This window comes from Bubalus kerabau, chromosome 13 (genome assembly GCF_029407905.1).
Source record: "Bubalus kerabau isolate K-KA32 ecotype Philippines breed swamp buffalo chromosome 13, PCC_UOA_SB_1v2, whole genome shotgun sequence".
NCBI classification, from domain to species: Eukaryota; Metazoa; Chordata; class Mammalia; order Artiodactyla; family Bovidae; genus Bubalus; species Bubalus kerabau.
The window spans coordinates 40,054,584-40,068,376 of NC_073636.1; the positions used below are offsets into that span (position 1 = coordinate 40,054,584).

Sequence of the window (13,793 nt, forward strand, 5' to 3'; positions counted from 1 at the left end):
ACCACCAGGGAAGTCTATATTCTCTTTTCTTAATATTTACACCATTGCCCTTTAACGATGGAGAAGGTGATGGCACCCTACTCCAGTACTCTTGCCTGGAGAATCCCAAGGATGGGGGAGCCTGGTGGGCTGCAGTCCATGGGGTCACTAGGAGTCGGACACGAGGGAGCGACTTCACTTTCAGTTTTCACTTTCATGCATTGGAGAAGGAAATAGCAACCCACTCCAGTGTTCTTGCCTGGAGAATCCCAGGGACGGGGGAGCCTGGTGGGCTGCCGTTTACAGGGTCGCACAGAGTCAGACACGACTGAAGCGACTTAGCAGCAGCAGCAGCAGCAGCCCTTTAACAAAGTGGGCGGGTCTAGACAAAGGCAGAGGGAAGAGAGGCAAGAAGAGAAAACCGTGTCAGGAGGCTGTCCTGATCTGCCACCTCTGTCCCCAGGCATCCTGGAGGCTCTAGAGAGAACCCAGGCGTTCTGCTCCTCCAGAAACCTCAGTGGGAACAAAGTGGGCAAGAAGCTTCCTGGGTCGGGAAGATCCCCTGGAGAAGGAAATGGCAACCCACTCCAGTACTCTTGCCTGGGAAATCCCATGGACAGAGGAGCCCGGTGAGCTACAGTTCATGGGGTAGCAAAAGAGTCAGACATCACTTAGTGACTAAAACAACAACAACTTTTTGTATAAGCAACAGTTTGTGAAAATTCCAAACTCTACAATTCTAAAATCAAAGCTACTTTTCTGGGTAAGGGTGACTAGGTGGTAGTTACAAAAAGACAACTTCCTGAGACCCTGTTCCTGTGGTAACAATCCAGTGCACCCAAGGAATGTGTATTTTTAAGACTCTCCAGGTAATTTTGACACACAGCCAGGTTTAATCACCATTTATGGAGACTTTTTCTCAAACTTGGCAGTCTTACCCATAAGGAAACCTATTTTCCCCCCTCTGATTGCTCATTGTAATGGAGCTGTTTTTATGGGCTGTGTCTTCCAAACCACATTTTCTGATTCTCAACAAATCATATAACTTCTAAGTCACATTGTTACTTTGGGGCTTACCAGGCATAATTATTAACATATCATTAAACATTGCATAGCTGAAGCCATTGCCCCTGGTTCATAGTATTTGCGTGTTGAATTGGACCCAGTAGAAAGCATTTCACAAAGCTTCATGCTTCGACTATTCGCCATGAAGAATGAAGGCCCAAGAAGATACCTGCCGAGCATGAGGAAACCTGCCCTGACTGTGTCAATAAAGCTTTCCTAACCTCCAGTATGTGCCCAAAGCATAGCACCCTCCTCACCCTCCCCACCCGGAAGTGATCTCACCTGCTTTTTAAAAACTATCCAGGTCTTTTTATTTATTTCTTTTTATTTTATTTTTGGCTGCGCTGGGTCTTTGTTGCTGCATGGTCTTTCTCTAGTTGCAGCGAATGGGGGTTACTCTTTGTTGCGGTACATGGGCTTCTCACTGTGGTGGCTTCTTGTTGCAGAGCACCTGCTCTATCTAGGGTGCATGGGATTCAGTATTTGTGGCCCACAGCTTTAGTTTCTCCGTGGCATGTGGAATCCTCCCAGAGTAGGGACTGAACCTGTGTCTCCTACATTGGCAGGCGGATTCTTAGCCACTTGACCACCAGGGAAGGCACCTCTCATTTGCTATTGAATTCCCACAATGCTTGTTTTTTCCAGTCTTGAGGGATGATTCTGATTCTGTCTTGTGCTTTGCTACCTCTCGTGTGTGAAGGGTTTCCAGTTTGCCTTTTACAGGTGCCATCTTGGTATTTACACCTTGCACGTGCTCAAAGGATAAATGTATGGCATTTTTCAGTTCTGTTCCATCACTCAGTTGTGTCTGACTATTTGCAACCCCATGGACTTTGCGACCCCCAAGAAGCACACCAGGCTTCCCTGTCCATCACCAACTCCCAGAGTTTACTCAAACTCATATCCATTGAGTCAGTGATGCCATCCAACCGTCTCATCCTCATTCTCTTACTGCCTTCAGTCTGTCTTTCCCAGCATCAGGATGTTTTCCAGTGAGTCAGTTCTTTGCATCAGGTGGCCAAAATATTGGAGTTTCAGTTTCAGCATCAGTCCTTCCAATGAATATTCAGGACTTATTTCCTTTAGGATGGACTGGTTGGATCTCCTTGCAGTCCTAGGGACTCTCAAGAGTCTTCTCCAACACCACAGTTCAAAAGCATCAATTCTTCAGCACTCAGCTTTCTTCATAGTCCAGCTCTCACATCCATACATGACTACTGGAAAAACCATAGCTTTGACTAGACAGACCTTTGTGGCAAAGTAATGTCTCTGCTTTTTAATATGCCATCTAGGTTGGTCATAACTTTTCTTCCAAGGAGCAAGCATCTTTTAATTTCATGGCTGCAGTCACCATCTGCAGTGATTTTGGAGCCCCCCAAAATAAAGTCTCTCACTGTTTCCATTGTTTTCCCATCTATTTGCCATGAAGGGATGGGACCAGATGCCATGATCTTAGTTTTCTGAATGTTGAGTTTTAAGCCAACTTTTCCTCACTCCTCATTCACTTTTATCAAGTGGCTCTTTAGTTCTTCGCTTTCTGCCATAAGTGTGACATCATTTGCATATCCGAGGTTACTGATATTTCTCCCATCAATCTTGATTCCAGCTTGTGTTTCATCCAGCCCAGCATTTCTCATGGTGTACTCTGCATATAAGTTAAATAATCAGGGTGACAAAATACAGCCTTGACGTACTCCTTTCCTTATTTGGAACCAGTCTGTTGTTCCATGTCCAGTTCTAACTGTTGCTTCTCAATCTGCATACAGATTTCTCTGGAGGCAGGTCATGTGGTCTGGTATTCCCATCTCCTTCAGAATTTTCTGCAGTTTGTTGTGATCCACAAAGTCAAAGGCATTGGCATAGTCAGTAAAGCAGAAGTAGATATTTTTCTGGAACTCTCTTGCTTTTTCTTTGATCCAACAGATGATAGCAATTTGATCTCTGTTTCCTCTGCCTTTTCTAAATCCAATTTGAACATCTGGAAGTTCACAGTTCATGTACTGTTGAAGCCTGGCTTGGAGCATTTTGAGCATTACTTTGTTAGCATGTGAGATGAGTGCAAGTGTGCGGTAGTTTGAGCATTCTTTGGCATTGTCTTTCTTTGGGATTGGAATGAAAACTGACCTTTTCCAGTCCTGTGGCCACTGCTGAGTTTTCCAAATTTGCTGGCATATTGAGTGCAGCACTTTCACAGCATCATCTTTTGGGATTTGAAATAGCTCAACTGAAATTCCATCACCTCCACTAGCTTTGTTCATAGTGATGCTTCCTAAGGCCCACTTGACTTCACATTCCAGGATGTCTGGCTCTAGGTGAGTGATCACACCATCGTGGTTATCTTGGTCATGAAGATCTTTTTAGTACAGTTCTTCTGTGTATTCTTGCCACCTCTTCTTAATATCATCTTCTGCTTCTGTTAGGTCCATACCATTTCTGTCCTTTATCGAGCCCATCTTTGCATGAAATGTTCCCTTGGTATCTCTAATTTTCTTGAAGAGATCTCTAGTCTTTCCCATTCTATTGATTTCCTCTATTTCTTTGCATTGATCACTGAGGAAGGCTTTCTTATCTCTCCTTGCTATTCTTTGGAACTCTACATTCAAGTGGGTATATATTGCCTTTTCTCCTTTGCCTTTTGCTTCTCTTCTTTTCACAGCTATTTCTAAGGCCTCCTCAGACAACCGTTTTGCCTTTCTTGGGGATGGTCTTGATCACTGCCTCCTGTACAATGTCACGAACCTCCTTCCATAGTTCTTCAGGCACTCTATCAGATTTAACCCCTTGAATTTATTTCTCGCTTCCACTGTATAATCATAAGGGATTTGATTTAGGTCATACCTGAATGGTCTAGTGGTCTTCCCTACTTTCTTCAATTTAAATCTGTATTATAAGGAGTTCATGATCTGAGCCACAGTCAGCTCCCATTCTTGTTTTTTGCTGACTGTATAGAGCTTCTCCATCTTTGGCTACAAAGAATATAATCAATCTGATTTCAGTATTGACCATCTGGTGATGTCCATGTGTAGATTCTTCTCTTGTGTTGTTGGAAGAGGGTGTTTGCTATGACCAGTGCGTTCTCTTGGCAAACCTCTATTAGTCTTTGCCCTGCTTTATTCTGCACACCAAGGCCAAATTTGCCTGTTACTCCAGGTGTTTCTTGACTTCCTACTTTTACATTCCAGTCCCCTATGAGGAAAAGGACATCTTTTTGGGGTGTTAGTTCTAGAAGATCTTGTAGCTCTTCATAGAACCATTCAACTTCAGCTTCTTCAGCATTACTGGTAGGGGCATAGACTTGGATTAGCATAATATTGAACAGTTTTCCTTGGAAACAAACAGAGATCATTCTGTTGTTTTTGAGATTGTATCCAAGTACTGTATATCAGACTGTTTTGTTGACTATAATGACTACTCCATTTCTTCTAAGGGATTCCTGCCCACAGTAGTAAATATAATGGTCCTCTGAGTTAAATTCAGCCATTCCAGTCCATTTTAGTTCACTGAGTCCTAAAATGTTGATGTTCACTGTTGCCATCTCCTGTTTGACCACTTCCAATTTGCCTTGATTCATGGACCTAACATTACAGGTTCCTATGCAATATTGCTCTTTACAGCATTAGACTACGTCCATCACCAGTCACATCCACAATTGGGTGTTGTTTTGCTTTGGCTCCATCTCTTCATCCTTCCTGGAGTTATTTCTCCACTGATCTCCAGTAGCTTACTGGGCACCTGCTGACCTGGGGAATTCGTCTTTCAGTGTCCTATCTTTTTGCGTTTTCATAGTGTTCATGGGGTTCTAAAGACAAGAATACTGACGTGGTTTGCCATTCCCTTCTCCAATGGACCACGTTTTGTTTGCCTCTCATCCTTCTGCATCAGAGGGCAGACAGAATGAAAACCACAATCATAGAAAACTAACCAGTCTGATCACATGGACCACAGCCTTGTCTAACTATGAGCCATGCCTTGCAGGGCCACCCAAGACAGACGGGTCGTGGTAGAGAGTTCTGACAAAACATGGTCCACTGGAGAAGGGAATGACATTTTTACTTCATGTATGCAGAGAGGAAAACATCTTAAATCATTTCCTCTAAATCATAAAGCAAAACTCAATTTTATTTTGTTCTTTTTGTTGGAACTCCCAAATTTTGTTCTCATTTGTTCAATGGACATTTCAAGCATTACATTCATTTTCTTTCTTTTTTTTTTTTTTTTGGTAAGGATTATGTTTTAACCTTCATGCACAGATACATAAGCTTTTCCTCTGAGATCGTGCTCCCCAAATCTCCCCCGCCCAACTCCCCTTATCCTAACCACCAGCCTCCCTCCACTGCCAGGTCCCTGGAGAATCCACAGAGCACCAAGGTCATGCCAGGCAGGCCATTGTGCCAAATTGTGGATCCAGTGTTGATAAGAGATCCTTGACCCCACACACAAGCCTGGACGCAGGCAGGTTTAAGCAACTTCTTCCTTGGCCCTTTCCTCTGGGCTCCTTCCTGGTTCCTCCAGGGGCTTTCAGGAGCAGGGAGACATGCAGGACGGCATCCACTCGGTGAAGGCTGACTGTGTCCCTTCTCAAAGGGCTTAGGATCATTGATCACAGGCTTCTACCCATCCAGTTTTCCCCGGAGGTCAGAGTGTGCCGTTACCAACAGCTTTGTGGCCACACAGGCAGCTGCTGTGTGTCATTTTCACTCACACAACAAAAATGAAGTCAGTGGCCAAGGACGTTGTCCAAAAGTCTCTTTTGTGATCTAAGCAGAAAAAAATATTGCAGAAGGAAGTTAAACATTTTCCAAAGGAAAGGGTAGATTCTCTTAATAGGTTCTTTACTCATAAGAAAGATTTTGCGTTGATTTGCTTTCTCCCTGTATTTTTCCTCTCATATTGAAAGTCCACATAACTCCTATCTTTGAAATTCCATCATTTTATTCATTTTGTGAAATTACATGGTATCATTAAGACCAGATTAAGTCTGAGTTATTCTTGGACTAGTCAAATATGCAGTTAGGTTAAATATCCATCTTTAGCTGACATTCACCGTTCAGTTGGCAAATGTTTTTGTCATTGTCCTGAACAATTCAGAAAGCAGAGATTTTAGTAAATTAAGTTGTAGCATTTAGGTTGATATGGGATAATTGGTTTCCCTCCACATTATCTGTTTGTTTGAATAAAACCATTAATGGAAACAGTTAATTAAATTACTTGCTTTGGTTGTCCTAATTATGTGCCCCCCCCAAAGGAAATCAGCAAAAACATAAAAATAAAAAATAATACGTATTCACTGGCAGGTTGACAGGTTTCTACTGCCCAGAAGGGTAAGCAACCTGAGAAGCATTGTGTTTCTTTTATCGTGTTCACCATAACTTGGCAATGTGACCCTCTTTATGTGAAGGATAAGAACGTTTAGACCTAATTCTGTCTCTGTCCTTCCAAAGCATGGAACGAAACGCAATACCTTTTACTTATTTCCCTGGATACTCTAATCCCTCCCTGCCTCACAAGTGTCTTTGAGCCGTTCCTCCCTCTGTATCCACAGCAACATGAAATCCCACTGGAATTATCTGCTGTGAAAATGCAGGTGCACTTGTTTAATGTTTCATTGGCCTGAGCACTTCACTTGAACTTTTTTTTTTTTTTTTTTTGGTTCCACGACATGATGACCTTTGATTTCAGAGTGGAGGGCTCACGGGGATGCTAGATTTTGTTTTCACGCATAAAGCCAATAGTGTGAGACCCAAGATAGTGCCTTTTCCGAGGTGCCACTGCTTCTGCCATCTCGTCTAATGCATGTCCATACCCAAATGCCCCTGTGATCCCCTCTTCTGTGTGCAGGAACTTTCTGAATATTGAATATTGAAATAATACTGAATTTTGAATATTGAAAGAATAAAAGCCTTAAATGTTTTATCTCCATATTTCTTTTTTTTAATTTAAATTTATTTATTTTAATTGGAGGCTAATTACTTTACAATATTGTATTGGTTTTGCCATACATCAACATGAATCCGCCACGGATGTACACGTGTTCCCCATCCTGAACCCCCCCCTCCCATCTCCCTCCCCATACCATCCCTCTGGGTAATCCCAGTGCCCCAGCCCCAAGCATCCTGTATCCTGCATCCTGCATCGAACCTGGACTGGCAATTCATTTCTTATATGATATTACACATTTCAATGCCATTCTCCCAAATCATCTGCCCCCCCCCCCCACAGAGTCCAAAAGACTGTTATGTGCATCTGTGTCTCTTTTGCTGTCTCGCATACAGGGTTATCATTACCATATTTCTAAATTCCATATATATGCATTAGTATACTGTATTGGTGTTTTTCTTTCTGGCTTACTTCACTCTGTATAATAGGGTGCAGTTTTGTCCACCTCATTAGAACTGATTCAAATGTATTCTTTTTAATGGCTGAGTAATACTCCATTGTGTATATGTACCACACCTTTCTTATCCATTTATCTGCTGATGGACATCTAGGTTGCTTCCATGTCCTGGCTATTATAAACAGTGTTGCGATGAACATTGGGGTACACGTGTCTCTTTCAATTCTGGTTTCCTCGGTGTGTATGCCCAGTAGTGGGATTGCTGGATCATAAGGCAGTTCTATTTCCAGTTTTTTAAGGAATGTCCACACTGTTCGCCATAGTGGCTGTACTAGTTTGCATTCCCACCAACAGTGTGAGAGGGTTCCCTTTTCTCCACACCCTCTCCAGCATTTATTGCTTGTAGACTTTTGGATCACAGCCATTCTGACTGGCATGAAATGGTACCTCCATATTTCATCTGAGGAAAAGCTAAGGTCTATATGTACATGATCAACAGTATGATGATTGTGGACTGATACTCTTGTGAAAATCACTCAGTTGTGTCTGACTCTTGGCAACCCCAGGGACTGTAGCCTGCCAGGCTCTTCTGTCCATGGGATTCTTCAGGCAAGAATACTGGAGTGGGTTGCCATTTCCTTCTCCAAGGGATCTTTCCAACGTGGGAATCGAACCCAGGTCTCCAACATTGCTCGTGGATTCTTTACTGCCTGAGCCACCATAACTATCTAAGAATATTATATCTAAGAGTATTTTATAACTTTTTCAGAGTATTCTAAGAGTACCTAAGAGTACTATAACTAAGAGTATTATGACTATATAAGATTATCTGATACTCAGTTATAAATTTAAGAAATTAAATATTTGGATGTTTCTAAATCAGGTTGAAAGAGATAGCTATCACAGAAAGATAAGAGGTTGGAGATAAAATGGAAATGCTGGTGGTAATTTCATATAAAGGCACGAAAGAGGCAGGAACTTCATGGAACAGCAAGAAGATTGACTTTCAAAGAAGAGTGGGGAGGCACAGGTATGCCCCAAACATAGGAACTGAGATACCATGCTCATGAATTTGAACTTAAAGTTTTGGTCATAAAAATAATTAACATGCATTGAAAATGTTCAGTGTAGCAGGAAATATTCTCAGCGTTTTATAGGTGCTATTTAATCTCATCCTCACATCACTCATATGAGGAGTGAGACTTTATTATTTTCATTTCACAGGCCAGAAACTGAGCCACAGAAAGGTTGAATAACTTGCCTGAGGCCAAAGAGCTAGAAAGTGCTCCAGCCAGGAGTCCAGTAAGGCAATCTGACCCCTGACCCCATGGTCTTAGCCACACTGCTAAGTGTGAATGCTAAGTGAATGATCCTCATTCACCAAAGTGTTGAGCAGACATGGGGACTTTAAGCCAGGAACAACTGAGCTTGGATTTAATTTAAAAAGAGTTCCCAGGAAGATAGACAGGAGAAATACTTGTGCCAGAGAGACTAACCCTGGTACTGTTTTCTCTAGGCAAGAAGGTGAGCTAAGGCAGTGTGTCCTGGGAATGGCAGGTGTCGGGTGTCAAGAGACGTGGACAATGCAAACATAACTGGATGTGGTGACCAGTTGTGGGGAAGGAGAGGGAGGGTAGGAGCCCCAGGTTCCTAACTTAAGAGGTGGTCAGTTGACCATGTCTTTGATGAAGTTGAAAGAGAAGTGGGAGGGGCCACAGATCTGTTGTTTGGACACATACTGAATTTGGTATGCCTGTGGAGTGGCTACATTAGGACTGATGGGCGTCTGGAAATTAGGTTTCTAGCTCAGGAAAAAAAAAAGTATAAAGATGTAAGATGAAGTCATGGTGGTCAATTCCATCACCTGGTCAATCCCAGGCTGAGCATGGAGCCTGGGAAGCTTGGCAAAGGGTAGATGGGCCATGGAGGAGGAGATGGTGAAGAAAGCAGTCTTCAAGGAGAACCTCAAGGCAGTGCCATCTCAGATTGAGAGTTCTATATGTTAGCTCCTGGACGGGGCCTCCTCCATGGCCCCACCCGTCCCTGTGTCCTCCAGCCCTCCCTCTTCAGGATTACCATCAGCAGTGGCGCCTTACCCACCATTGCTAGTCCATGGGTGAGCCCCAGAAGCCTGCACACATCTCTGCCTTTCTTCAGTCAAACCCCCTGTGGAGTCAACTGTCCACTTCCTGCCTGGACCCTGGATACTATGAGGATCTTCCCTCATTCCCACCTACTGTTCCTTAAGTCAGTGCATAGAGACTTCTAGCTGCCACCCAGTATTTATTCTGTACTTTGTCTTGATAACAGAACGCTGGGTAGTGTTGTTCTTGGAAAACCCAGTGTGTTTCTCTTTGAAAAACCATATTTCCCAGCCTCCCTTGCTGCTACATATGGCCATGTCACTAAGTTCTGCTATGTCAGCGGACACACCACGTGAGACTTTCAGGGAAGCTCCTTAAAGAGCAGCCGTTTCTACCCATTCCTCCTCCCTTCTGCCTATAATGTGGATGTAGGGGGGATGTGATGGCGGGAGCTCCAGGAGCCGCCTTGGACCTGAGGTGACCTTAGGAATGGAAGGCGCACACTGAGAAGCAGAGAAGCAGGGTCTGCTGATGGCATGGCTCCACCTTATCAGCACGAGACAGGTCACTTTCAGGTTTCTTAAGTACAGTTAAAAGAGAAATTTGCTGGGAGAGGCAGGAGGGGAGCTTGCAGAGGAGACAGGATTAATGGGAGACCTCTGTCTTCTGAATTGGAGGGGGAAGGAAGATTGCTCTTGTTGGAGAATGTGGAGGTGGCAAAAAGGAAAATGAGGGAGTGCTCCTGCTGGAGGGGGGCTCTTTTCTGTTTTCCTTACGACATGGGAGGTGTTCTCAGTTGAAAATGAGAAAAGGCATAGTAAGGAGAATGAGAAAGGGTGAAATGGCAACCCTGAAGAGTGGATGAAGAATCATAGAAGCCATGAGGAAGAATGCAGAAGGAATTTGGCTGAGGCTAAAGCTGAGGAGTAAATAAAAATAGATTAAAAATTAATGAATAGGGGAGGGAGGAGGGTTCAGGATGGGGAACACATGTATACCTGTGGCGGATTCATTTTGATATTTGGCAAAACTAATACAATTATGTAAAGTTTAAAAATAAAATAAAATTAAAAAAAATAATGAATAGATAAAAATTAAGAAAATGCCCCTCCTCTGATCTTTTGTTGAAACCTTTAACTGTATAATATAATTCAGGGTAATGCAGGGCAGTAATTTGGCAAATTAAAGTCATTCTACAAGTGGTCCATGTTGTTAGTTCAAATTATTCAGTGCCAAAGAGATTGTTTTTGTTGTAAAAGATATCACTGAATAATCACTACGCCTCTTATTCACACAGAGATGTGAAAGAGGCCTGCATATAGATGTTATCTATATAACATAAACCACATTTTGATCACTTAGCCTCCAAAGCCCAAATAAATTTTGACTACACGTGAGTATAAACACATATTATTATTTGCATTTTCCGTTAAATGGTAAGAAATCAAAGGCCTACGATTGGTGTGTTTGCAGACTGGCAGCCCTAAGTAGTTGGGTTAATTGTAACCTTTATGTTATTTGAAAGGATTCAAAATTATTATTGTTAGAGGATAGATGTTCTTGGTTTTCTTTGTATCAAATAAGAATATTCGCCTTTAAATGACACACATCCCTAGAGACTTTAGAGCAGACCCTTTCATAATATTTAGCTACTTTTAAATGTCAGGTGCAGTTGAGTTTATTCCATTGCCGGCCGTGTGTGCCCTCACCAAAAGGCTCTGGCTTTTAATGGTACTTAACAGATTGTCAGCAAATTGATAGCATTTCCATGTTTGGAAATTTTCCAGTTCCCTCCTGGGTAAAGAGGGTGGGTGTTCTTCTCTAACTTGGAGACGGTTTCTTTTTTGGCATTGGTTGGTGTAAGGGGAGGGGTGAACCAAGAAGAGATTTTTAGGGAAAAAAAAATACCTTCCTTGTCCTGCTGAAGGCCAGGAGAAGATCAGCTCACCCAGAAAATGTTGCTGACTCTAGCTGGAGAGTAGATCTGCCCAGCAGGAGAGCTGTAAATATTTCAGGGAGACCTAGAGGGAAGGAGCGCAGAGAAGTGCCCACTTAACGTGTGTGCTGAGTGGACTGCTCACCACCCCCCTGGGCGCTGGTCTCCGGGAAACCTGGGTAAATCCAACGGGTGCTACTTGGGGTCAGAAGGCAAGGCTTTCATTTCTGGTCCAGCTGCTTCTGACCTTCCTGACCATGAAGAAATTATCTACCATTTCCAACCTTGATTTTCTTCAGTCTGAAATACGGATAAATGCAAACCTGCCTCCTGCCCCTGGCAGAAATTGTCTTGAAGATTAATCTCTATGATGATGCCCATAAGTGCACCTTGAGCCCTGGAAAGCCTGATGCGAATAAATATAAGGCAGCTTTGCTCTCGAAAGGAATCCTCCAGCATTCTCTCCTCTGTGATGCTGTGGCCTCTTGATTTGAGTAGTTACAAACATCTGAAAGTCATAAATCTATTGTTGACTGTGGGAATTAGATGACCTTTGCATCCCTGTCCACAGTTTGGGGTCTTACAGGGCAGTGGAGACCAAGGTTAGATGAGACGATGCTAGAGCCAAATGACGTGGTTCACATCCTACCTCCAGACTTCCTGGTGTACTGTCTTGGGCAAATCGCTTTGCCTCCATTTCACACAATAAAGTCAGGGTAGTAATAGTACTGCTTCAAGGACTTGGGGAGGACCTCACAGAACCCCTGAGCGCAAGCACTCAGCAAGTTTTCACTGTGGTGGTTAGGGTTCCATGCCAGTTCTCAGAAGTCATCTGAAACTCAGACTTTGCTTGTGTGTGTGTGTGTGTGTGTGTGTGTGCGCGCGCGTGCGTGCATGCACTTAGTTGCTCAGTCATGTCCGACTCTTTGCAACCCCATGGACTGTAGTCCACCAGGCTCCTCTGTTCATGGGGATTCTCCAGGCAAGAGTACTGGAGTGAGTTGCCATGCCCTCCTCCAGAGATCTTCCCAACCCAGAGATTGAACCCAGGTCTCCCATATTACATGTAGATTCTTTACCATCTGAACCATGAGGGAAGCCCATAAATACTGGAGTGGGTAGCCTATCCCTTCCCCAGGAGATCTTCCCAACTTTGACTTACACTAAATCCACCTGCTTCCTTCTAATTTGGAGTTTGATTTTGTTTTACTCTGAAAAGCAAATTTTTAAAAATTAATGTTCTGCCTTCACTGGCCGGCAGTTTGGGAAGTTCCTGTCATTAGCTGTTCCAATGCCCTCTTTCTCCTTTAAATGGTTGGTTCTCTTGAAAGGTTTTTGTAAAAAGAGTTGCTACAGTCAAAGAAAGCAGCAACAATTAGAAGACATGTGAAATAAGGTTCAATTGAATTACAATGAACTTTCACAGAATTGTGCTTTACCTTTTTTTTTTTCTTCTTTCTCCTTAGCTCTCATCTGAAGTTCAGTAATCTCACCTTGATTTCAACCTACGGACTCCCAGGAAAAAAACTTCTGGGCAATGAACAAAGGAAGTTTTTAGCAAATGAGTATGAATTTCATTTTTAAAAATGTATTTTATATGAGCGTAAAGATGATTTACAATGTTGTGTTAGTTTCAGGTGTACAGCACAGTGATTCATTTATACATATGTCCATTCTTTTTTAGATTCCTTTCCCATAGTTACTACAGAATATTGAGTAGAGTCCCTTGTGTTGTACAGTAGGTCCTTGTTGATTATCTATTTTGTATATTGTAGTGTGTACCTGTTAATCCCAAACTCCCAGTTTATCCTTCCCCTGCTTTTTCATACTGAAGCCTAAATGCCCTCATTTATGTGCTGTCCTTTTTCTGCTAAACAGTAGAAAAGGGAAGTGGTGGGCTTTTCTTGTGGGTTCAGATGCTCTTTAGGAGATGCAAACGCAAGTTCAGAGTGAATGGCAGGGCTGGGAGGATCCTGGCCTGTTCCAGACGTCTGGGACGAGTCTGCTGACCCAGATACCACCTATACTCAGGTTCTGAGTGACTCTCCAGGGCAGGGGAGCTTGGTGACTGTGTTTGTATCAGAACAGACAACCCGCTGGAGGGAGCTAAAGGCTGGGTGCCTCCTTGGGGTGAGCGTTTCAGACCCACCCAGCCCTCTACCACTCGAGGTTGATGAAGCAAAGGTCTTTGGAACCGATCAAGGCAAGCGTCAATGTTTCTGTCCCCGCAGAATCAGTCTTTGACAACATCCTTTCTAGAAAATGCCATTTCATTATCACTCAGCTTCCACTCATTTTAATTTCCTGAGCAAAGCGTGGGTACAGGCATGATTAGGCTCCCTACCTCTAGAAACAATGTGCCTGTTTCTCCAGTAAGGAGGGAGGAAATTGTTCT

The 13,793-nt window shown here is 43.2% G+C and overlaps 1 protein-coding gene across 1 annotated transcript in view; it reads left to right on the top strand.

Annotated features, from left to right (window-relative positions):
- CFAP61 (cilia and flagella associated protein 61) overlaps positions 1–13,793 on the top strand; it is a 251,944-nt gene that overhangs the window by 155,403 nt on the left and 82,748 nt on the right. The window contains exon 19 of the mRNA XM_055543290.1: positions 12,865–12,963. Within this exon, the coding sequence (XP_055399265.1) occupies positions 12,865–12,963 (99 nt within the window). The remainder of the gene's footprint in view (positions 1–12,864; positions 12,964–13,793) is intronic.